At 33.7% G+C, this 23930-nt stretch overlaps 4 protein-coding genes across 5 annotated transcripts; 2 read left to right on the top strand and 2 right to left on the bottom strand.

Moving 5' to 3' along the window:
* Positions 1–77: 77 nt before the first annotated feature.
* Positions 78–6118, bottom strand: LOC117105804 (26S proteasome non-ATPase regulatory subunit 4-like). Its single transcript, XM_033247084.1, has 11 exons — positions 5996–6118; positions 4623–4763; positions 4327–4438; positions 3974–4060; positions 3766–3834; positions 3597–3658; positions 3094–3262; positions 2650–2776; positions 1821–1991; positions 1568–1644; positions 78–1215 (listed from the first exon to the last, which is right to left on the bottom strand). The coding sequence occupies exons 1-11, from the start codon at positions 6019–6021 to the stop codon at positions 1045–1047; spliced, it is 1212 nt and encodes a 403-aa protein (XP_033102975.1). The 5' UTR covers positions 6022–6118; the 3' UTR covers positions 78–1044.
* Positions 6119–6129: 11 nt separating this feature from the next.
* On the top strand, positions 6130–11360 carry LOC117105803 (RCC1 domain-containing protein 1-like). Its single transcript, XM_033247083.1, has 6 exons — positions 6130–6431; positions 6673–6921; positions 7736–7886; positions 8139–8260; positions 9217–9666; positions 10027–11360. The coding sequence occupies exons 1-6, from the start codon at positions 6281–6283 to the stop codon at positions 10260–10262; spliced, it is 1359 nt and encodes a 452-aa protein (XP_033102974.1). The 5' UTR covers positions 6130–6280; the 3' UTR covers positions 10263–11360.
* Positions 11361–12151: 791 nt separating this feature from the next.
* Positions 12152–20867, bottom strand: LOC117105682 (ras-related protein Rab-24-like). The gene is made up of 9 exons (XM_033246907.1): positions 20696–20867; positions 19929–20198; positions 19183–19251; positions 18405–18483; positions 17636–17703; positions 17175–17274; positions 16749–16799; positions 16336–16395; positions 12152–14322 (listed from the first exon to the last, which is right to left on the bottom strand). Exons 2-9 carry the CDS (start codon positions 20046–20048, stop codon positions 14258–14260), a joined length of 612 nt encoding a protein of 203 aa, XP_033102798.1. The 5' UTR covers positions 20049–20198; positions 20696–20867; the 3' UTR covers positions 12152–14257.
* Positions 20868–20939: 72 nt separating this feature from the next.
* LOC117105681 (transcription factor IIIB 50 kDa subunit-like) lies at positions 20940–23220 on the top strand. 2 transcript variants are annotated; one of them, XM_033246905.1, is made up of 2 exons: positions 20940–21089; positions 21961–23220. In XM_033246905.1, exon 2 carries the CDS (start codon positions 21985–21987, stop codon positions 23188–23190), a length of 1206 nt encoding a protein of 401 aa, XP_033102796.1. In that variant the 5' UTR covers positions 20940–21089; positions 21961–21984; the 3' UTR covers positions 23191–23220. The 2 variants fall into 2 exon arrangements, with proteins under 2 accessions (XP_033102796.1, XP_033102797.1); XM_033246906.1 differs by having other exon boundaries at positions 20959–21089; positions 21965–23220.
* The last annotated feature ends 710 nt before the right edge of the window (positions 23221–23930 follow it).

The following is a 23930-nucleotide window of genomic DNA, read 5'->3' as shown; positions in this document are numbered from 1 at the left end:
GTCTCTGTAAGTAATTAATAAGACTTTACTCGGTAATATGTTACAACTAACTGTAAGCCTACAACAGTAGTCAGAAATGTCATGCAAACACAATTTATTCATATATACAGTACTATGGTATAGAGTTTTTAGAACATTGTCATATTATTACATAATAATATAGGAACATTTTATGTGCTTTCACAGTTGGAAAAGCAATTAATGTGAAGTTTAATTTATAGTAATTCTAATTTTCTTTTTCCATATATGGGCATATCAGATGTATTTATAACAACTTAGCTTTAGGACAGGACAGATAGAAATATCTCCTTCACAGGCCACAGTAATTACGGGATGCAACATACCAACATTGGTGGTGTGCACCTTCCTCCCGTTTGTGTTCACAAATATTAATCCAATAATTTTATAATAGTGTAGTACTGTAGTTTATTTAGTGGTTTAAAAGTGCCTTGAAACAATTTATTGTGGAAGGTAGTATAGAAATGTCGGACCTACTGTGCCATACCTCAACAAACAAAACATTTCTTCAACAACTTTTCTTCTGTGCAGTACTGGCAATTCTGTATACAATGTGTTATTGTAACATTCTTGACTATAAATATTGTCCCTCAGGATTTTTTATTCAAGACAATTCTAATGCAGGTTATAAAATTATGAATTGCAATTAGTAAGCCTTCAAGATCTGTAGTTTTGGAAAATCCCTAATGAGTATTATGCGTATTAATAGTTGCAGGGGAATCCATAATAGAGGGGAGAGATAAATATAAACAGTTTATTTGCAGAAACAATAATGACAGCATTGGTGAAGTGCACATAGGCAAAGCCAATCAATTCCTGTTGATCAAATCTTTAATTCTCTGCTTTGAAAAAGAACCAAGTACCTGTTGTCTAATATGTCCACATATCTATCAGTTTTGTTATAGTGGTTCCAGTTGTTTACATCAAACAGCTGACAATTATTTAGAAGTATAATTAATAGAATATTAGAAAGATTTTGAAGCATCTTGACACATCAATGAACAGTCTCACATGTCCCTATTTTCATTATTTCTCCTTTTTCTTATCATCTTTTACATCTTCTTGTTGGGTCAACGATCCCATTGCGTTTCTGATGGCCTCGCTGGATGGATCAACACCAGGTAGATTTTGCAGGACACTCTGAAGAAAAGCTGGGTCAGACATCACTTCAGAGAGGTCTTCTGAATCGGGCTCCATCTAATTATTAAACAAAAATAATGTAAATACTCAAAAACAACTGAAAAGGTATTAATACCAAGCACATACTCAGCAACAAGTTTAATGTTTAGGCATAAATAGGGCTTGAGATGCATACACACAGCTAAACTTGCCCAAATCGACTTAGGCAAGTTTAACTGTACTGTGCAAATCAAATCATTGCCGTATGTATCCAGTGCAAAATGTTACATACATACATCCAACTTTGGGACGATCAGTCAACCAATGGACGCAAAGCTTGGGACGATTACATTTCAAGCACAAATGACGGAAGATCAAAGGAAGGTAGAAGGCATTTTAGTAAGTGCATCTTTAACAGCCATTGACTTACTGTTGATGGTGTGGCATCAGTGGAGTCTGTCTCCATTGGTGTTTCTTTTGGTTCTGTAGAGTCTAGGCCTGCTAATTCTGTTTGTGAAGAAAAAACAGTTTTTATTATAAATTTATAATACTGTAATTAGAATAATTACATTTGGACAGAGAAAAATAATGGTTCAAATCATGGGTATTAGTTACCTAAATCATTGTTGTTATTCACAGTTTGCTTGTATTGAACAAGAAAGATTAGAATATCGAAAACGTACCAAGAGAGCTTGCTTGTAAAGACATCTGCATAGCATAGGCAATCTGTTCTTCCTCTGTCATTGCCCCTAAGTCTGGCATGGGGGAGATATCTGCTGTGTCTATTGTATCAGCACTTACAGGCTGGTCTCTAGACATAGCTAGGGCCTGCTCCAACAATGCATCCTCTGAATCTACAATAGATATAACATCACACATGTTATTACACTCAAGAAGTCACATTTATTTATTTCATTTTTAGGCTCAAGGCCAAGGATATTCTAACAATGAATAACAACGAGCGGCTTGGTGCAGCAGTTGCGTTCTGCTTCACTACTTGAGGTCTCTCCACCACAAGTGGGTACCTGGTAGGTTCAAACACAAAATTCACCGAGTACCGTTGCAACATTATGGAATTCTCCCCAGGGAGCTGAGTATGTGTTCCTTATATGCTTGATCCAATGACTGCGGGGGTAATAATGTTAAGTACATAGAGTCTGTACAATATGCGCTATAAAAGTCGACCATTATTATTATTATAAAATGGCAATCCTTTACAAGATACATGTTACTTGTTAGTTCTATAGCACTTTTCCTTGGGGTTACAAACGCTACCTACCCTCCACTGTAATTAATATTCCCCCCAAGTATAGCCCACCCCAATCAAAACCAACAGAGTATGCTTTAATGAGTCATAGGCCAAAGTACAGTTAATCAATGACACATTACATAAACTAAGCCTCGGCAGGGTGAGGGGGTTATTCCTCATTGCTATACACACAGTTCTACTCCCTAAGCCACATAAAGTAATTTGCAAGTTGTATTTGGAGGACTGTAATTTGGTAAACGTACCAGCTTCTACTTGGATTGCACCTGATAGTATATTGGTCTCCATCTCAGTCTCTGTCTCTTGCACTCCTGGCTGGACAGTCTCAACATCATGTCGCTGTCTTTGCTCTTCCATTGAAATTCGCAGCGCCTGTCATAAAGAAACCCGAATAGTGAATTTATTAAAGAAAAGAATTAAACAAAAAATCAAAATACCAAAGGCAGTAACACTATACTAACATTATTTTAATTTTATCCATTTGTATTTTATTATGTAATTTTAAAAGTTTTTCTGTTTGGTTTTTAATAGATCTGAATTTTACTTGGCATTTCAAAATGTTTGTCTGAAGCAAGAATAAGTGTAAAAAAAATATGTAAATCTACAGAAGCATAGAGAAATAAGGAAAAATTAATAGTTCATAAATTTAAAAAAAATTAAGTACAATAACACTAAAGCTGGTGACTTACCATAGCAAGCTCAGGATCAGATGCTGGGTCAAAGCCAAATTCAAAATCGCCACCAGAGCCCCCAGGAATGGATGGCATTGCCCCAGACCCATCTTCACCCATGACAATGGGGGACTGTCTGAGGGCTTCTGACAGCATTGTGCCAGGGGGTATGGTTACAAGATGTGACCTAAAAAGGATTTAAATGAAGACAGATAAAATAGCATTAATCAATTTGGCTTTTACCAGAGCACTTAGCAGATGTGAATCAGGTCCCTTTACATGACGCATCTGAGTTGTGACATAGCGGTGGTGGATGGCGACCCCTGAGAATTTTTGCACTTCATTTTTTGCCTTTTAGTGTCATTAGTTCAGTTTATTTATAGCAGTAAACAAAAATGAAGTGAGCATAATTGAAGATAACAATAACATTTATAATAATAAATGATAATATCAATAACGCATTAAAGATGCAAAAAGCAAGATGGAAAACAAATGAGCTTAACAAAACTTATCAAACATACCCTGTTCCTTCCTTTCCATTGATTGTGTTCACAAATGCAGTCAACTTTTCAGTATTAACATTCTGGAAAAATAATAAACAATATTATTTAGAAATATAAGTTTTTTAGGGATGTGCAAGCCATGTTAGATTTTAATTATATTTGGATGGACTTTGAATCGTTTACTCACATCTTCTCCAAAGTTTATAATATCAACATTCACTTTCTCCTTCTTCAATTTTTTTGCTAGTTTGACAATCTATAAAAGAAATTGAAAAATGTTAGCATTAATTTAGCATTGAACATTTATTGTTAATACTGTTATTTACTTATGCATTATAAAAATTTTTTTTTAATGGAGTCAAGTTATCATTTGACCCCACTGACACAAAACTTACATCCTTTTCATCAGACTCTAGAGGGCTCCCTACAAATACGATGATCCTCATTCTATGGTTCTTGCTCTGTCTGTGTTTTAGTGCAAGCTGTGAAGAGGCAATTTTTCAATTATATTCTCTATAGTACTATGCAATGGTGAACTAATTTGCATTATTGGCCATTAAATTGTTTCCTAATCCATAAAAAGTATTCATCTAAACATATAAAGATATACTATTAACTGATTACTCACACATCAAAGAAAATAAAATCACAGAAAAAACATGTAGAAAATAAAAAAATATATAAATAAATTTAAAAAAAACCATATTGTAAGTGTAGATTAACTTTGAATTTGGCTGGTTTGACTTACATGGGCAACTTTTACACCAGTCAGGAAGGTCATCTTCCCTGATGGTTGCATCTGGTGGAGGGTAGCAAGGATGCGACCGACATCTGTAGTCAAAGTCACTAGCACTTTCACACTGCATTAATATAAAAAGACAGAAAAATAAATTTATTAAACTGAATATCAAACAAATAAGTATGAAAAAGTTGGCCTAGCAAGATCATAGATTCCACATTAGACAACAACATACAACACAGATAGATACATACATACACAGATTATATATTGTATATTGAGATGTTAATTAGTACAGTACTTACTTTGCCATTGTTATTAAGCCTACATTATTTTCAGGATTTGAGCGAGTTTTTGAGGAGCAGACGAGGTTGACCGCATCTTGCTGTGCCTGGATCCTTGTTGGTAGGAAATCACCATTTCTCATGAATTCACTTGTGTCAACACTGAACAGACAGAATTTTAGAAAAAAAAATTATTTAATAAAATCTAGACCACCTAGCCTAGGGCCAGTCACCTAGGCCTAATTAATATTTATTATTAATGCAAGCAAGGCTGTTAGATCATATTTTTTACAAAGTGGCTGCATCTATGCCGATCTTACGACGACTACGTCATGCTGTAGTGCATTAAGATAGGCAGAGTTATGTTTTAAAAGAGAACTAGCAAAATGATTTTTTGTTCTAGAGTGGATTTTTGATATGCCATTAATAATAGAATCAACCTTAAAATAATTTTTTGGCTATTTTTTAGGAAGTTATAGGCGATTATATAAGATTTTACCATGACGTCACTGGCGAAAAAGTAACAAAAGACCATGTAAATAGTGCCGCGTAGGGTATCCATCGCGTAGGATATCCGCCGCGTACGATCATTGCGTGCATGCTGTAACAATCACAATTTACAGCCATGGTTACAGCGTACACGCAAAGATTGTACGCAGCGGATACCCTACGCGGCGCTATTTACACGATCTTTTGTTACTCTTTCGCCAGTGACGTCATAGTAAAATCGTATATAATTGCCTATAACTTCATTAAAAAAAGGCCAAAAAACGATTTTAAGGTTGATTCTATTATTAATGGCATATCAAAAATCCTCTCTAAAACAAAAAATCATTTTGCTAGTTCTCTTTTAAGGTTAGGGCCAAGTCGACCAATCAGCGTCTTGGGATTTGCATAATTCGGCGTAGACACATAGCCACTAGCACTAGGCCTACGTATTTTTTAAGTGATTTTTAAAAATTATTTTATTCAGGTATAAAACTTAAAACACACTTGCCTAGGCTAAGACAGTGTTGTTAGTATTAGCTGTGTTTTAACAGGTAGGATAAGGCTAAGCTAGATCCCAGCATTGAGTAAGGTTTAGATCCCAGCCTTGAGTAAGGTTTCTAGCTAGGGCTACCCCCCCCCCCCCTCATGTAGGCTAAGGGCCGTGTTAAAAACACGCATCTGGCTTCGCGTAGAGTACAGCAGGCTAGGAGGCCTAGGCCCTCGGCAGCTTCAATTTCTGCCAAGTCACTGGAACTCCACTACGAATAACTACTAAACTTACGGTAGTACATCGTTTCCCCTTTACCAAACATATTATACATATAATGAGAAAAAGATCTAATCCATAAATCATTGACAAGGTATCATTACAATGGCAAATATTACATTTAATCATTCATACTTACCACACTATCGTACTTTCCAGCACCATTTTTGTCTCGTCTTGGATTGTTTTACAGGCTACACAGTCCAGTCGTTAAACTTAAAATGTACTGGCTAGGCAAGACTATTTTATGGAGGTCAGAGTTTAATATTAGCTTTGTAAACAAACGTGTTCTTCATTAGCAAGTGTTCTTTTTTTTTAGAGTTTTTACACTAAATCTTACTCATTCTCGCGAATTCTTACTGACGTATTCTCAATTTATATGCTGATAGACAGTAGCTGAATAGTGCTATGTTATTGTTAGAATATGTTGGTTGGTTTTGGTTACAATGCGTTTGAGCAATTGATATCGACAGAGAAAAGATGCATTTCCACTCCAGTTCCAATATTTGCTGACCAATGCAGTGATGGTAACTTTAAGGTTATCATCCAATGGGGGTCTATCCACTTGCTTAAAGGTTCGTTATTTCAATTATATTTACAACTTCAGCAAGCATCCTTTTTTTTAGGATGGAATTTGACAAACATTGGTATGACACAGGGGTTTTAATTGAGGTGGACAATGGAAGGTGGTGACATCGGGGTTTATTATGATTTACTGGATGTCATTCTGAGATCCAGGATGTACAGTAATTATATGTCAGCCTTTGAAATGTCATCATTATTTTTATTTGTATATTTTTAATTATTGTTTCACAGATCATCAAGTGATTTGCAGCTCAAAATCGTGCTTATGTTCCCTTTTAAGATCAAGCAAAGAGGTCCAGAAAGAGAAGATCACTGATGTAGATTTTCGTGGCAATGCTGCAGCTGTTGTTGTTACCAAAACAGGAGTCCTCGTAGTGAATAAAAATGGCAGTATTGAAAGAGTAGAGTCCTCGAGTGATGTCACAGGTTGCAGATTCAAAACTGTCAGAGTAGGAGACACACACATCATTGCAACAAAAGGTTAAAGTCAACCATAGGCTAGCTGATGGAAGTGGCCGTACCAGTGGGGAAGGGGGACTAATCTCCCATTGGACAGACCAAGCCCCACCCTATTGGCTTTGCCACAGACAAATTACACCCCCACAAAATTAGGCATACCATGTTTTAAAATGTCTCAAATCAGCTTTAAAAGGTCCCAAAATTGGCCAGTATTTCTGGGTGCAGGGTTTTGCACTCAACAGGGCCAGATGGGTAGGTTTTTTCTTCCCTTCTCCTTGAATGCATATCAAACAGCCACTAGAGTGATATTCATACTGTTAGTGGTTTGTGTATGTCTTCATATTACTATCTTTACCAGCAGTTACTGTACTTAAATGTCATTGTTCTTGTAATGGATTCTGTGTAATGTGCCACCAGCTTGCCCAAGCTAACTTTATAGACTTTATGTGTATGCATTTCAATTTGTAAATTTATGTATGTTGCATTACATCACATAGCTCAGGATATTTTCAATAGGCATAGCTGATTGAACGCAGGTTTAAAGCAATTGTACGCTTTTCGCATTAATTTTGTATTTCAAAATTGTATTTCATAATTTTATACAAAACACAGTCATATTGGTATTTTGTATTCATACTGTATGCCCATATTTGAAAAATTTCTCCAATATCCCTAAAAGTATATGTGTGTTAAAAATGTTAACTTCATTTAAGGTTCCATTCCCATTTTACTCCTGGTAATTAACAAATTTGTATAAAAATAAAATATGCAAATATATACTCTGGTTTTAAGTTAAATATGTCTTTAAAAAAATTAAAAATATTTATATCCATAGCTGATGGAAGTTGTGGAGAAGTAGTCTACAATGAGGCAAGCTATGTATATCGGCCAATTTTATTGGGCAGAGTTTGTCATGTGACTTGTGGAAAAGATCATGTACTTTTTCTGACAGAATCTGGTGAAGTTTATAGCTATGGAATTGGCAGGTAATTTATGTGATATACAGCATTTTATATTAGAGGACTTTTAAGAGAAGTTCTTTTTTATTGTGGTATTATTATATAGCTATAGGTTTTTGTCTTATTTATTTTCTTTAGTTATGATGTCTGTAGTAGGGAAAGAAAAATCATTTATGTTTTTGTGACTCTTATGGCCTTATACCGCATTATTACTACAGTATAAGTATCAATCATTCCAACTTATAAATCATTGAATGGAGCTTATTGGTTACTTTACAGCCGAGGTCAGCTAGGTCATGGGCAGCCAGACTCGGAGAAATCACCTCGTGTCGTTGAAGCTCTTCAAGGCATTACAGTGTCTGCTGTAAGTTGCGGTGGTTGGCACTCTGCTGCCCTCAGTGGTAAGATGTTGAAACATTTTTGTTAACATTTATTAGGCTATTTTGAATGTTATTGATTTATTTGTCAGCACAAAAATAATCTTACAAAGCTGTGTGATTGACCCCTTGAACTGACAGCCCAACATGTGAGTGCCCTCCATGCCAGGGAGGTATGAGAAAACACCTCCACTGGTGTACGTTGAGTAAATTGTTGAGAAAATGGTGATAATAATGCTGGTGATGATGATGTACTGTAGAATTTGGTGAAGATGTGGAGAAGCATAGTGATGATTATGATGGTGGTGATTATGATGATTGTAATAATTGTGATGATTAAGATGTTTATAGTGATGTGATAATGATGTTGATTTATACATGATGATGGTGATTACAATGATAACAAATGCTCATTCTCCCCTGGGCGCTGAGGATATGTTTTATAGCTGTTTGATTCAGTTACCGGGGAGTAATAATGTAAAGCACATAGTTTATTGTAATATGTTCTCTATAAATGCAGCATTATTATTATTATGATATTGATGATGATAATAATGTAACTAATAATGTGTTGGGGAGGGTGATAATACTAATGATGATGATGATTTAGTCATTGCAGAAAAAAATAATAATTTAAAAAAAATATAATAAATACAAGTGAAGTCTCCCTCTAATTAAAGACCCCTACATTTAAAGACCAACTCCATTTAAATACCACTTTTCTGTGGTCTGAAATGGAAACATCAATCCCAAAAGTGGTCTGAGGGAGGCCTGTATAACAAAATAAAGCTATCACATTGTTTGTATTTAAAAAAATCAATATTTTCTAAGAACAAAATTTAAAAGTGTGATCGCTTGAGCAAAACTAGAACAGCATGGCATTCATGCTATTGAATGACGATAAGCTTGTCGTTAAAAACCTATTTTCTAAAGTGTCAAATATAGATAGTAAACTATCACATTCTGCTTGGTGTCCCCAGGCATAGGCGATGTATACATATGGGGTTGGAATGAATCTGGACAAATAGGATTTGCAATGAAACCAAAGCCAACATTCACATCGGAAAACGAGAAATTTAATACCGAAAAAGATAGTTACCAAAATCAACCTTATTTTGATCAAAAAGCAGAAGAGGAGTTTTCTTCAGAGAGCAGAGAAATTGATATGAAGTTTAAATGCAAGGAACCAGAGCGTGAAATGCATGCAATCGATCTTAATAGAATAAAATCAAGCTATGAACTTCCATTACCTTTGAAAACGGAGAGGGCCGATGATAATGAAGCATCTTGTTGCGAAGATGGAGCAGATGTTAGTACCTGTAAAGACATTACTATCCAGTTTTCTATGCTACCCAGTCTCTTAGACTTCCCAGATGACTTCAGTGTATCAAAGATCAGTTGTGGATCAAGGCATACAGCTGCTGTTTTGGGTAAGGTTACAAGTATTTTTTTTTGCAATTTATATATTTTTATAAATTTTAAAATATTTTTAATCATTTATAAATGTGAGTTTTATTGTCATTTTTATGTCAATATTATTGTCAAATTGTTATAGTATGAGCAATATAGCTATATCCTAGGTTAGCAATAATTTAAATTCTCTAGAGTAGTACATTGGTGATATAATGGTGTTGATTTCATTAGTTTTGTTCACAGTCATATAAGAGGTTTGTATGAGAAAAAAATGCCCAAATGTATTTTTTAAGGAAATCATAATTTTAAATGACGTTCTGAAAGGATAGTGTATTTGAAGACTGTTTTACGGTAATATGCTTTTTTTTACCTCTTAGAGAATGGTAAATTATACACCTGGGGCTGGGGCAAGTATGGGCAACTAGGGCATGGTGATACAAAGACAATAGACCGGCCAACACTTGTCACAGCGCTGGAAGACAAACAAGTGGTAGATGTTGTATGCGGTGAATGGAACACTGTTGTTGTTTGTGAAAGCCTGCCACCACCCAGCCAATCCTTATTAGAAGAGCCTGCCCTCTACCACTCAGCCATGACAGAGCCCTATCATTAGAAAATTTGTAAGTGAAACATTGTACATGTGCATCAACTGACTTCCTTCATTTTGTTTACTCCGACATTGCCACATAATCATGTGATATTGTGCATACATTACAGGCAAATGTAGCTATAATTGAGGTGGCATGATAGCCAATTTCAGGATGGACAGCTCAGCTTGTTTTCAGACATAGGAGGATGAATGTAAGCTTGAAATGATGACATCATTTTGTGAGATACAATTTTAATGCAATAAAATATGTAAAGTTAATAAGAACAGTAGTTATTTAACAGATGATCATGTCTTTTTCAGCCACTGTAGGGACAAATGCTTCCCTATAGTTGCCACCATACTTTCCTGTATTTGGTGTAATGACTATATGCATTGTTCTAATGTCTTGAAGTGGATTGTAAAAAATCCATAAAAAAAACGAACATTATTATAACCTGCGTTATTGCTATCTGATTTCAAAACCATTTCAAGAAGGGGTAATAAAATATGTGCAATTAATAGAACATACAATGCCATATACAAGTCAGCAGGCAGTACTCAATTGGGTTGATGTGCATTATTTGAGAACATATGGTGTTTTAATATTTTTAAAAAACAAACATATGTCAAATTAAAGAATGGAAGTTTTTTAAAATGACAGCAGATCAGTCGTACTACAGTATTTTGGTAGAGGCCAGTGGAATTCAAGGATGAAGCCCTGGTAGAGATTCAATTTTGGCTTATTTTTAGCTCTCTGAAGCATCTTATATTATATTATGACCCAACCCTTTTTTGTCTGAGTAATAGCCAACACAGGAATTGGCTCTCCTGGCCACACCCCTAACGCTCTGAGAAACTCAGCAATTTTGGGCCATTTTTAAGCTGCTCTGAGACAATTTAGGACATACTATGCACCCCCCACTGAAATTAATACTGTATTAAATCTAGTCAAGGCAAGAGAGCTCAGCATGTAGACATTATCAAACATGGAAGGATGAATGCCAATTGTCAAGTTTTTGAAATCAGTTTATTAATGAAATCAAAATTCACATTAACACTATCATGAAAGATCATATTACAGAGCACTTTTAAGAATGTAAGGCAAGACCTTGTTCATATGGTTTAGCCCTGTCTCTTATACACATCTAGATAATAAGGACATGATGGAACATCATAGGCTACCCTGTAGCTTTTCAACGAATAAAGTCCTATACATATATACAAGTGCACTATAGGTAGTCAGTAATGTATTTATATATTTATAGGCTACAGTATACAGGTCTTCCTCTAATCAAAGTGCACTTTTGGGACCAGTATTTTGAGGGTCCTTAACAGCTTTGATCTCTAATTAGAATAAAGATAAAATACATTGTTGTTAATTTGGGAACACAAAAAAGTGGTCTTTAATTGGAGGTAGTCTTAATTTGAGGAAGACCTGCACTTGGGAATTTCAATATTTGAATTGTTTCTATATTTTTCTTACCATTGATGGTTTTGTATAGATCCTTACATTGGCATGTACTGTAATCAATTCAATGACTTTTGTAGTAAAATATTATTGAATAAATTAAAAATGAATATTTGTATCTCTGTTTCAAATTTCACTACAACAGTCATTAATAATGAATTGAAATTTTTGGATAGAAATAAAAAGTCATCATTTGATACAGAATGAAATAAGAGACAATTTATCTGGGTTATGTAAATGTTCTACTTGACTTGACGGTTTTATGATTTAAGGATAAAGCCTATTTGCGTATTGGGTTCAATTGAAAGTAATCTAAAACCACATGTATGATGAAATATCAAGTCTCATGCCAATAAGTCATTAAATCGATTCCTTACAGATACCTGAACGAGCATACTCAATATCTGGTTTATCAAGTGCAATATAGACTACATAAACTATTAACTAGACCTTTTCATTTATTTCCCTCTACTCTACCATTACAACAATTTTAAGTTTCACATTATACTTTGCTACAATTTTATGAAACATTTCAATTCAAGAGGGGTGGCAGAGCGTCACAAATGACGCACTAGCTCCTTTTCAATTATGCAGGTCTCATTTATGTCACATTTAATGGACAGTGTCTAAAAAATTTCTACTACAAATCACAGGGCAGAAAGCCGAGGATGTTGACACAACAGACAAGATAAGTGGATGAATGCAGGTTTACTAACATCATTATAATATGAATACATTGCACTGTCTTTTAACTGACATAGTTTGTATCTTACCCCTACAATTACAACCCACCATATCCTGAGATTAATTTGGCCACAGCAATCAGTTCCCCTTCCCGCTACAACACATCATATACAGTAAAACCCCTATTAAGGGGACCGTGAAGTGAGGGAAATGTATCTTTTAACACTACAGTATGTGCAACCTCTACTCAGGGGACACACCTATTAAGGGGAAACTTTTCTTGGTCCCTTAATAGAAGTTCTACTGTATACTTATTACCATGAGGCTGATGTCTTCCTTCCCTACTGGGACAATAGGAACTTTACGATAAAGGACAGGGAGCCATCGACAACAGCAATTCAGGTTAAGCGCCCAAGTATCTACTGTGGTCATCACGCTCTGATGAGCACAGAACCACCGTCCACCCACCTTCCCGTCCTGTTGCATAAAGTGCCTAATGAGTACGCTTATGTGGACATTATAAATGTCTATTATTATAATGCAAAGATAGATATCATTACACTTTGTATCCACAAGCTATGAGTCTACCAATTTCAGTATTTAAAATAATATATTTATTTTAAGGTTAGCTTATTCATTTTTTAGAGACATCAGGGTTTGTAGGCTACATCCAATATTATTATTACAGAAAAATATAATTACTGTAGAAAAATTAACCAAGAGCTTTGTGTTTTATGGTGGATATAAGAAAGAGTAAAATAGGAGCAATAATTGTCCATTTGAAAAACATACATTTTAACCAACATTTTGTTCTTTTTATCTTGTTTCAGACAGTAAATTGTAATAATTAAATCACACTATGCATTTTTAGTGGTGTGCCAGGATTTGGGAGTGGGGAGGGGATAAGTTGTTTTTAAATAATTTTTCCCCTTTTTTATGAGTCATAGCATATATATGGGCCTGGTTTTAAAGGGGTGGGGGAGGAGGTTAAGTAACCACTGGCACTGCCACTTTTCACTGTAGTTTACATTCTCATAATTGACTTAAAGATGTACAGTATAATACTAAATAGAATTCAAAAGGTAATATGTCATCAATAGAATATTAATAATAGTATTTAATTATTATTTTCAATACAATATTTTAATATAAAGCACATTATTATTAGTACACGATTGAGATTATTAATTACAGAACATTTCAGGAAAATTGGTATTAATTATACTTAAAATAAAAATACACTCTATGTCATACTGATGATGAATTAAGCTAACATATCCCACTGCAATCTTCCAAATTCCAGTGCTGTGAAAGAGTTCCAAAATTAATTGCTTATATCCAGCTGGTAATATATTTCTGAATAAAATAATTCTTTGGTTGCAAAAAACAAACATTCACAAAAAGCAACACATCCATATTAATAAACAAGGTGTTTCTGAAGCAAGACCACAAAGAGAGAACAAATGTAGAGCTGACGATCAAACAACAGCAAAGAAATGAGGTGTACCATTACAAATTAGGCGTTGAGTACAGGTGAACGGTCAGCGAGTCTATAGATGTTGAAATAAAGGCTGTGCTGCCTTGCAACCAATCAGGTTTTGGCCATTCAGGATGTTTTCAGTAGGAATAGAAGTATAAAAAGCAGGCTCGGATTTGCCTTCATACCACTTTAATCCTAAATTCTTATAAGTATGTTTTTTAAAATCTGTCACTTTCTATATAGCTAGTATTCATGTCTTCAGTATTGTGTATGCTAATGTCAATCAAATCCAATAATTAGGTGATGTCACCATGGTTCACATCACTTGGACTGATTATTTAGAAAGATATTGAAAACAAAACGTTCACTGTTGACGAAGCTTGGTCCTTAGCTACAGCATCCTTTCTGCCTCGTTCGGTTCTCTTGTAAATCAAGGGTTTTTGGTGAAGATTCTGAAAAGAATATACTGTATATATAACTATATAGAATAATACATATCGTTTATATTCATTCAAGTTCCTTTAAAATGAAACATTCAAATTTGTGTACATTTTTATCTCATGTGGCCCGAAGTTGACACCTTTTGATGAAACATTACTTTCTGGAAACCTGAAGCGAGAGATATGCATCCCATGAGTCAACAGTCAATTCCATAAGTCTTACAACTTATTAAACAAAAAGCTATGTAATGTAAACCAGACTTCTGTGATTTACTGTTAAGTCTACTCTGAATCATTTCACAAATAATGCCTTCTAATATTTTGAATATTTTTTGTTCAACTTTGTGGCCTACAGTAGTTGGTACCAAAAAAACAAATGCAGTAGTGAATAATGGCTGCAAAGTTGGATAGGCTGATATGCTTGGTCACCTGTAATTGAATAGGCTAATATGCTTGGCCAACTGTAACCAGACAAGGACCAGAAACAGGATGAAAGTGAAAAATGTGGTTGTTACGATTTAGTAGGGTTATTGCTATGTCGAATATGTTGGTCAGTTTTAATGTACTGATTTATGATAGGGAAAGCTACCTCAGGGAGTGAAAGAGATTTGTGCATTTGCCATTTATAAATCTAGGAAGCGGAGGAGATTGTGTGTGTCTGCCAGTATTTATCCAGGGAATGGAGAAGATTTCGTGTATTTTTTTTTTTCTCTTTTTAGGGGTGTCCACTTTTATTCATCAATCTTTTTTCCTGTTTTCCTGTTTCTTTTGTACGTAATACTCCAGGCATTTTAGTGTACCCTTTAGATTGTAGCATCTTTTTTAAAAGAGATAACAGTACTTATTAAAACATCATGAAAGATATTTTAAATATCTTCTATTGTTACATTCTGCATTAAAAAGAATATTGATCGAGCCAAAATTCTTATTAAGATTTCTTAAAATATTAGCTTTGCATATACAAAATATTCCAATAGAAAAAAGGTAATCAACATAGAGAAAGGTTGTTTTAGTATCGTACTTATTTAAGTTACATAAGGTAATATAATTCCAGAGTTGTTTTGATTCACTACACTCAAACAATAGATGAGCATCATCCTGAACACCTAAGGCATAAATTTAATTCAACTATTTTCCATAAATATAACCTTTTTCTTGTTGGAAGGATGTTATGTAGAATTTTAAAATTCAGTTGTTTAAGCTTGTTTTCCTTAATTTAACCTTCCACTCCCAGGTTGATCTCCAGTCAATTATTACATTAAAATAGTTTTGCCACTTTGTTTGGCACTTTAAAGGCTCAGTGCATTTATATTTTATAAAACAATTGTATCTCAGTTTGCTATTCACATTGCGCCAACTTAGTACAGGGATAGTCTTATTTCGTTTACCTACTGTAGGCCTGTCTACATTTCTTAAAAATATTGTATACTTCCAATCATGTGGAATGGCCTTCAACAAACATACATATTCTGAAATCCAGTTTGCTTTGGAATTTGGTTTTGTAAAAAGGTAAGTGTATTTACAAGAAAATCTCTGTTGACAGTGTCAAAGGCTTTGGAAAAATCTAAGCTAATCATAGCTCCTTCCAGATGGTTTGTATCCATATATTCCATCAGATCCTCGATAATTCTTATATTCTTGCCACTGAAGCGGCCCTCAATGTAACCTTCTTAACTAACAATTTTTTAAATAACATTTTTTAATCTTTTTGTCAAAACTAGCGGAGCAATCTTATAATCTACATGTAGGAGGGTAACGGGCCTCCAATTGTTTAAGTTATCATGATCGATTTTGTGTATTGGATACTTTCTTACTGTGAAAGACGGTATATAAATACCAACATAATTTGTTATTGTATTTTTGACTTGCTGTATTTCTGGTTATCAATAGATAATACTTATAATTTTTGTGGTGGTAGCACTACCATGATACTGCACCTTTGTTAACTCTTCAGATGAAACATCTCATTAAATACCAATACACTTTAATTTCTACATAAATATACAGTATAACCAGAAAGCTTACCTTCATCACTATTCGTTGGATCTTCAACAAAATCTTTAGCTATTGAACTAAACAATTCTTCTGTAATTTTGAAAACAATCAATTTTATTTACATTGAAAAAGAAACAAGTTTACTTGAAATTTATAACACATATGTTGATGTTTGCGGTACAACACATAATTAAAATTAAAGATTCTTTAATGCAATAGTACATAATATAAAAGAATTAAATATTTAATCTATTTTCTCAATTTGGTGATTGAAGTTTGCCAATCATTGAGCTTTTTAATACTGCTCATATTTTGAATAGGCCTTAGCTGATTGAGGCTGGGGTAGACTGTTGGGATAAAGGTGCGGGTGAGGAGTGGGGCTTGATTATTACTATGTTTTACACTGTTCTGTTGATAATTTCTAATCTGCATGAATGACTTACTTATACTGCTTCCTGTTTTACTTGAAGTCTCAAACACTTTTGCCTTTATACCTGCAGGAAAAATAGGAGCATTCATTAAAATTAAAAGAAAATAGCAAGTTATATGACTTCAGTCACATATCTGAATGAAGGAATTCAAAGGTCAAAATAGTTTAGCTAAATCCACATTATAAATCGTTTGTTTAGATGATTTGATGAATATCAGTCTGCTGAGCAATATAATTTATACCCTCAAGTGGCATAAAATAATGCAGTGAAAAAAAACAAGCTCATATTTTATTGGGGTTTTCTTTACATTTGAGCTGGCAATGCCATCATTTACTGAGTTTCCAATTGTGACTTTTATGTGCAAGGCTCTATATAAATTGATTGTTATAACAAATGTTATGTTAATGCAAAGAAGTTAAAGCAAATGTTTCTACTTACTATCGCCATAGTCTGTTGTTTCATGGTAATCAACTTTTCTATTCTTTTTATCATCTTCAACTAAATCTACTTTGGTACCACATAGATAAATTTTACATTTCTGAAATAAAAAATCACAAGCACCAATTAAGTATACATAACTCTTCCTTTAATTTCTTTTTTTTTTGTTGAAATATTTTGTGAGATTTCATAGAATCTATTAATTGCAGATTAAATTAATATTTAATTTTGCTTTTAAACTAACATTATCATATTGATGTTACTTTTAAAAAATGTATTCACTTGATCAATCTTATTACAGTTTTCACCTGTTTTGCGGATTTTTATCTAGTTTTTAATCTTCCCTTTATATTTAAAGTTAATTTTTAATCTGTGTTTAGCCATATTTGATTCTTAGTGTGATATATAATTGTTTTAAGGTTTGCAATTTTCAGATATGTACATGAACTGTTAAAACAAACCTCTTCATTCTTTAGAAGCTCATCAACCCAGAATTTAACCCTATCAAAGCTTGCAGCCTCAGTTAGGTCTGTTAAATAAAATGATAAGCATAGTAGTAGTTAGGATTGCTTAGAGTAAACATACTGCTAATGAAGGCATGAAGAAAGGACACAGAAGCAATGGTAATAATATTGAATTTATATTATAACTACGCATATTTAAAAGTCTACAGGCACAATGCAAAACCGAGGTCCTCAATAAACGTTTGTAATTCTAAACCTACCGGTCTGGAAAACTATAATATTCAATTCAATCCCAACATAGATCATCAGAGTCTCGACCTCAACAGTAATATAATGAATAATTTTACTTAACAATGGTAATTAATAGCTACAATAACAGCTTAATCAAAATATCAATTACTGTAAACAGTATGCAATTGTACTTTACTGAAATTATCCTATATTATATGATATTTATTATACTTATACAATTTTAATTCAACCAGAAATTAAGTAATACAGCTCCTTTCCCTTCTAATCAAAACACTGGTAGCACTTTATGGACTAACTTCATTTATTTATTACACAAGATGTTGCCAGCATTCTGTGTTAGTTTCATCAGGTGTTCTTCTAATAATCACTAGAATTTACTTTTTTGTATACCAGGTGAAGTTTTTGGAATACCAAGTTAAATATTTGTACTGTAGACATAATAGTTTACATTTACCAGGTAAAGTAAACAACCTTTGACATTCTATTATTAGCTCATTTCTGACTATGGACTTACCGTAACATAAAATGGCAGCTTTGGCTCCTCTGTAGTAAATCCTACTCATAGCCTCGTACCTCTCCGATCCGGCAGTGTCCTGTCCAAAATCAATTCACAATTACAATTGTATTCAATGTACATTAATTTGTAATAATAATGCTGTTTCATTAATATTTTAACATTTGATTAATTATGTATTTTGGATCAAAGCAAAAAGTTTCTCAGACAGTATGCAATCTTGTTTTGCTTTCTATTACCATAAAGCTGTGTGTTATGAATGTAAACTTCATTAATATCAAGCAGAGGTTAATTACCACATTACCATAATACTGATATACCATCTGTCACAACATGTGACAAATGCACAAAAATGCAAGCAAAACATTAAATAGCTTAATTATATTTGATTTATGTACAGATCGAAACCAATTACTTTTGCAAATTACAACAAAAACCTTTAATTAACAGCCGACTAAAAGGGACTATGAGAACAATTGAATAATATTGTTTCTCTTTTTTAAATATTATTTTAAAGCTAATAACCTAACACAAAGTATGTGATTCTTCAATTTTTTAACTCCTCACAATTCTGTGTACTAGAGCATGAATTCCTAGGAAACATATTTTAATGGGTTTTTTTGTTTGACTGGATAAATAATCTAATTATTATTTTGTTATGACAGTTGTATTATAATAAGGAAACATAATTCAATGTTTATTGTAAATATAATCACGAGCAATAAACTCAGGTTCCTTGGATAACTGTTGAACAAAATTGTATCTTAAATATTCATACCCAGATTCCCATGGTAACTGTTCGATCTCCAACATCAACTTTTTTTGCTCCAAATGCTGCACCAATGGTCTAAAATATGAAAGTAAGTGAACTGAGTTACTGTGTACTTTACAGTACCAGTAATTACTGATTCTGTGTCTTTTTGAGGTTTTTTTTAGGGGTCTGAGGGCACTGTTAGTTGTTCAGGAACGTGCGAAGTTTTTCTAAAGGGAGGAAACTGTTTAGAAAGGGGAAAGCACTTTTATGAAGGGAAGTGCACTGTTCAAAGGGGTGGGGACACTCTTTAGAAAGAGGTGTTGTTGAGGAAGGGAAACAGCTTATGTTGGTTATTATTTGTTAGTTTTTTAGTAATTTAAAAACTGAGAACTAAATTATAACATTTTCATTCATTCATCCTTTCAATTATTTCCTTATTCAGTCAAAAAAGAAAAGTAATAAAAAAAAAAACACCAATAAACTACATTGGGTACAATAAACAATAGTGTTTGGCACACTGTTAGGCCTATAAATAAGAAGTTAGGAATTTATAAACATAAATATTTCTATACTGCCATTAAAAAAAACCCCTAGGAACATTTAATATAAAGCGAGTACTGTACGTTTTTGAAGTTTCTGAGGAATATCAGTCATTTATGCTAATCAATATGTTCCAAGATGTTTGAAAATATTTTCAACAGACATATTAGTAATTTATATGGACTCCATATTACTGTAACCATGGCAGCTCATCATCAGAGATTACTTACGTTTTGATAGGGGACATCACCATGGAAACGATCATGAAGATATCGTTCAACTAAACTGGTCTTTCCACCATACTCCTTTCCCAAAAGGACAACTTTAAGGTCCACTCGACTTCCGCTCATACTAATTTCCTGTCAACTAGTAGTACTTAATAATTCCAGTTATATTCTATTGTTGGTGATATTACTTCATATAAACCTGGCTACCATGTGTGTCAATCATTGATAGTATACTCTTACAGATTTCTGTAAACAAGTCTGGTACTCATATCACTAAAATTAAAAAGGAAAAATATATTGTAAGTGTATTTATAATGCTTGTTCACAAGGCTCTTTTTTTATTATTACAGTAAATTAACTAAAAAACAACACAAAATATACGATACAGTATAAATAAATAATAAAATCAGTAATTTACTTTATTAAATAATTAAATTAAGGCATTATTGAATAATTAGCATAATTACAATATTCAATTGACTTAAAATTACATGGAATTGGAATACAAAATGATCCATACATCCAGTCTACTACTAGGCCTACTACTACTACACTACTACTACTACTACTCTACCTACAAAACGTTCGGGACTGATAATAAATAGGCCAAAAAGGAACCATCACACGTAGATTAGGCCTGGGACTAACTAGCCCCATTCACTGTACTTGACTACGGCCATCATCAGCTGTTTTTGCCTAGCAAGCACTCCTTGTGTCAGAATAGGGGTGCGGTTAATCAGTACGAAAATCATTTGAAATCAGTTACTTACATGCTAAAGTCTGCTATGATTTGAAGTAAATGAAAGTAGTCGTTAACGTTGAGGTGATAAGACAACATGTGACGATCGTTCACTACACATGACCTTCGAAATTGACAAGTGAATAATACGAAGAGACCGAAACCGAAATATCCTCCACCGTTGTTGGTACTGCTGTCGCAACCTCAGTCGATTACGTCATAGGGAGAGGTCAAATGTCTCTATCGATTTAACTGTTGTGCGCATGACTCGAGTAGATACGTAGTATCTAATGTAACCTCTGATACGGGAAAACCCCACTTGAATACTGATAATGAGTGTTTTTTGCGTTGTTGCTGGACAGTAGTTTGGCTAGGCCTAGGCTAGACCTGGTTGGACATTTTGAGTAGACTTTTGAGAATTGAAGGTAATAATGTTTACTACATGTTAATTTTGCATTGGTTTGTTACTATAGAGGTCCAGTGTCTAGTACTACTACTACTACTACTACTACTAGGCCTAGTAGTAGTAGTCTAGTCTAGTAGGCCAAGTATTGTAGACCTGCCGCCTACTACAGGAGTGATGACTAGACACACACCACAAAGACAACACAGCGACGTTGACGGAACGTTGCCGCGATTTCTTGGCTGCATGGAGTATTTAGTATTATAGATAGGCCTAGAGTTGAGTATCTTGGCCTGGCTTACGTAAAATTGTATGAGGCCTTCAATAGGCCAGGCATATGCTAATTTCATTGCTTTATCGTGGTAATATTATGTGCTCTCTCTCAGATTAAAGAATTGCATTAAAAAATATATGTGACGACTTTTCATTATCCAATCATTAATAATTATTTCTAAACAGGTCACCTAGGCCAGGGCCAGGGCCTAGCATTTAAACCTAGCCTGATAATAGAAAAAATATTGTCTTTTTGGCTTTTACCGGTATAGCATATACACGTTTGAGTTTGTTCTGTTTTTTGTTTTTGTTTTTTTTCATCTAAATTACATTTGTGTATTTTTGCTCTGGGTTTCTCACTTTGATCATATTGTGTGCTTAGATCATCTTCAACCTTGGTCCCAGCAAAGATATAACAATGATTTGCCTAAGAATTGACTTCAATCTACATATATTAAATATTAATATACTGGTATTTAAACTTTTATGTTTTAACAAAATTTACGTTTTTTAAAGGGTTTCAAACTAAAAGTATTTCTTCTTTATAATACTAAATCATGAGTTTAAAAAGTACTGCAAGCGATCACTTAACAAATTATTTGTTTAAACTTTTTTGGTAGTAAGGATTCCAGGCTGTCATCACAATGTCAAAGACTTGCCCAGAGTGCTTATCTGGTGACTTACAAGATGAAAACATTAATGGACACAATACTTTAATTTGCACTGGATGTGGAACAGTTATTGATGAAAATGACTTAAGTGAAGAAATCAAAGACTTTAACCCCATATTTGGGGTTAGTAACAATATGATTGCACTTGCTCATAAAAGGAAAGTAGGTTGTGCAGATTACAGATTTTCCAAATCTAAGCTGAAATGGGGAGAAGTTGTAAAAAATCTGTGTAAACAGTTTAAGTTTAATTATGACATGGAGAAACAGGCCTTAAATTATATTTTTAAGGCATGTGATATGGAGCAATATCATGGAAGGCATCGTGAAATGAAGTATGCGCTCTGTGCAGCTTGCGTTTATTTAACTTGTCGCTGCTCCAACTGGCCCGTGACTCTTGATTTCGTCGTTTATATTAGTAGTGTTTCTCGTGATAAGCTGTCATCAGCATTTAAAGAACTAGTAAAGTCTTTTGGTATGACGATAGAATTTATGAGATTAGAAGATTTTATTCCAATCTGCCTTTGGGAACATGGACTAGAAAAACTTCAATTGGAAGAACAAGTGGCAAAAATTCTCTGTTTATCTGAAGAGGCATGGTTGGCAACCGGACGAAATCGCAAATGGTTGGTCTTGGCGGCCACATACATAGCCTGGAAAGCAATTCCGGAAAACTTCAACAAGAAGAAAAAGCACTTCTCACAAATGGTTTCAAGAAAGTTCCAGCGCACTTGGTCAAAAAGAGTGAAAGAAATTGAGGAAGTTCTTATCAAACTTTCTTCTAATATTCCATGGGTTCTTCCTGACACTTTAATTCCTGATCGAGTGGGTTGTTATGTTAATGACATCATGAAATACAAGTTGACACTTTTCTCCCAGTTTGAAATCAAGGATGATGATGATGACGCAAAGAATGAGGATGTAATGTTGAATATGGAGGATGATCCAAAGAACGTCTCAGATTCTCAGGAACTAACTGAGCATGACCTTCCAGAGGACGAAATGCATCTTTACTTAAAATCGAGTCAAGAAATTGCTTCTGAGAAACTTCATTTTGACTTTGATAACCATTCAGGAGAGCTATTACCAAATGAAAGGAAGAAGGGAGAAAAAAGAACATTGCTGGAAATGAGTCATGAATGTGATAATCTTGCAGTGGCAAAGAAAACATGTTTGTATTGATGATTAAACATTTTCAGTTTTAATTTTTAAGTCCTGTATGTCATCAGTGTTTTTTTCAAATCTGAGTATTTTTGTCATTGCCACTTTGAGCATATACGGTAGTAGTTAGTAACAATACTAATCTTCTTGATGGTGATGATGTTGAAGAACATGATAGTGATGGTGATGATGTTGAAGAACATGATAGTGATGGTGATGATGTTGAAGAACATGATAGTGATGGTGATGATGTTGAAGAACATGATAATGATGGTGATGATGTTGATTAATTGGTTGATTGCATGAATGAATAAATGAATTTATTTGATGCTCAACATTCACAAATAATATAAAAAATAATTTGAGAAAAAGTAAAAATTAATGAGCATCAGGAACGCCCATTAGGCCAGAGTCCAGCTCATTCCAATGGGGCCTGAAATTGCACATATAAAAAATTATGTAGAAAATCATAATTATTTAAAATGGGGAAATTTACATAAAAATTTGATATACAAATAAGCCAACATGTAAAATACTGGAAATAAATTGCACATAACTGAAATTTTCAAAAATGATAATAATGAAGAATTGAAGAAAATTCTTTGAAGAGCATTCAGTTGTTGCTAGAAACATTTTTAAATGGAAATATTTAGTAATCGAAATATGAATAAAAACTTATTTCTGGAATATTTCTAAAGTGTATGTATATGTGTGTATGTATATATATATGTGTATATATATATATATATATATATATATAT

Source organism: Anneissia japonica, unplaced genomic scaffold (genome assembly GCF_011630105.1).
Source record: "Anneissia japonica isolate Jap-2015-1 unplaced genomic scaffold, ASM1163010v1 scaffold287754_len4335492_cov202, whole genome shotgun sequence".
Lineage (NCBI taxonomy): Eukaryota > Metazoa > Echinodermata > Crinoidea > Comatulida > Comatulidae > Anneissia > Anneissia japonica.
Note: the sequence above shows the minus strand (reverse complement) of the source record. Positions and strands in the feature narration are given on the sequence as shown.

Excerpts from the sequence above, each read along its gene's own strand:
- LOC117105681 (XM_033246905.1), top strand. The coding sequence starts at position 21,985 with ATGTCAAAGACTTGCCCAGAGTGCTTATCTGGTGACTTACAAGATGAA.
- LOC117105682 (XM_033246907.1), bottom strand. The coding sequence starts at position 20,048 with ATGAGCGGAAGTCGAGTGGACCTTAAAGTTGTCCTTTTGGGAAAGGAG. Across the intron at positions 18,484-19,182 it reads CAGTTACCATGGGAATCTGG|GACACTGCCGGATCGGAGAG; the intron begins GTATGAATATTT and ends GATTTTGGACAG. Across the intron at positions 17,275-17,635 it reads AGCTTCTAAAGAATGAAGAG|AAATGTAAAATTTATCTATG; the intron begins GTTTGTTTTAAC and ends TTTTTATTTCAG.
- LOC117105804 (XM_033247084.1), bottom strand. The coding sequence starts at position 6,021 with ATGGTGCTGGAAAGTACGATAGTGTG. Across the intron at positions 4,061-4,326 it reads CTGGTGTAAAAGTTGCCCAT|CTTGCACTAAAACACAGACA; the intron begins GTAAGTCAAACC and ends GCCTCTTCACAG. Across the intron at positions 1,992-2,649 it reads TGCAATCCAAGTAGAAGCTG|ATTCAGAGGATGCATTGTTG; the intron begins GTACGTTTACCA and ends TATCTATTGTAG.
- LOC117105803 (XM_033247083.1), top strand. The coding sequence starts at position 6,281 with ATGTTGGTTGGTTTTGGTTACAATGCGTTTGAGCAATTGATATCGACA. Across the intron at positions 6,432-6,672 it reads GTCTATCCACTTGCTTAAAG|ATCATCAAGTGATTTGCAGC; the intron begins GTTCGTTATTTC and ends ATTGTTTCACAG. Across the intron at positions 7,887-8,138 it reads TATAGCTATGGAATTGGCAG|CCGAGGTCAGCTAGGTCATG; the intron begins GTAATTTATGTG and ends GTTACTTTACAG.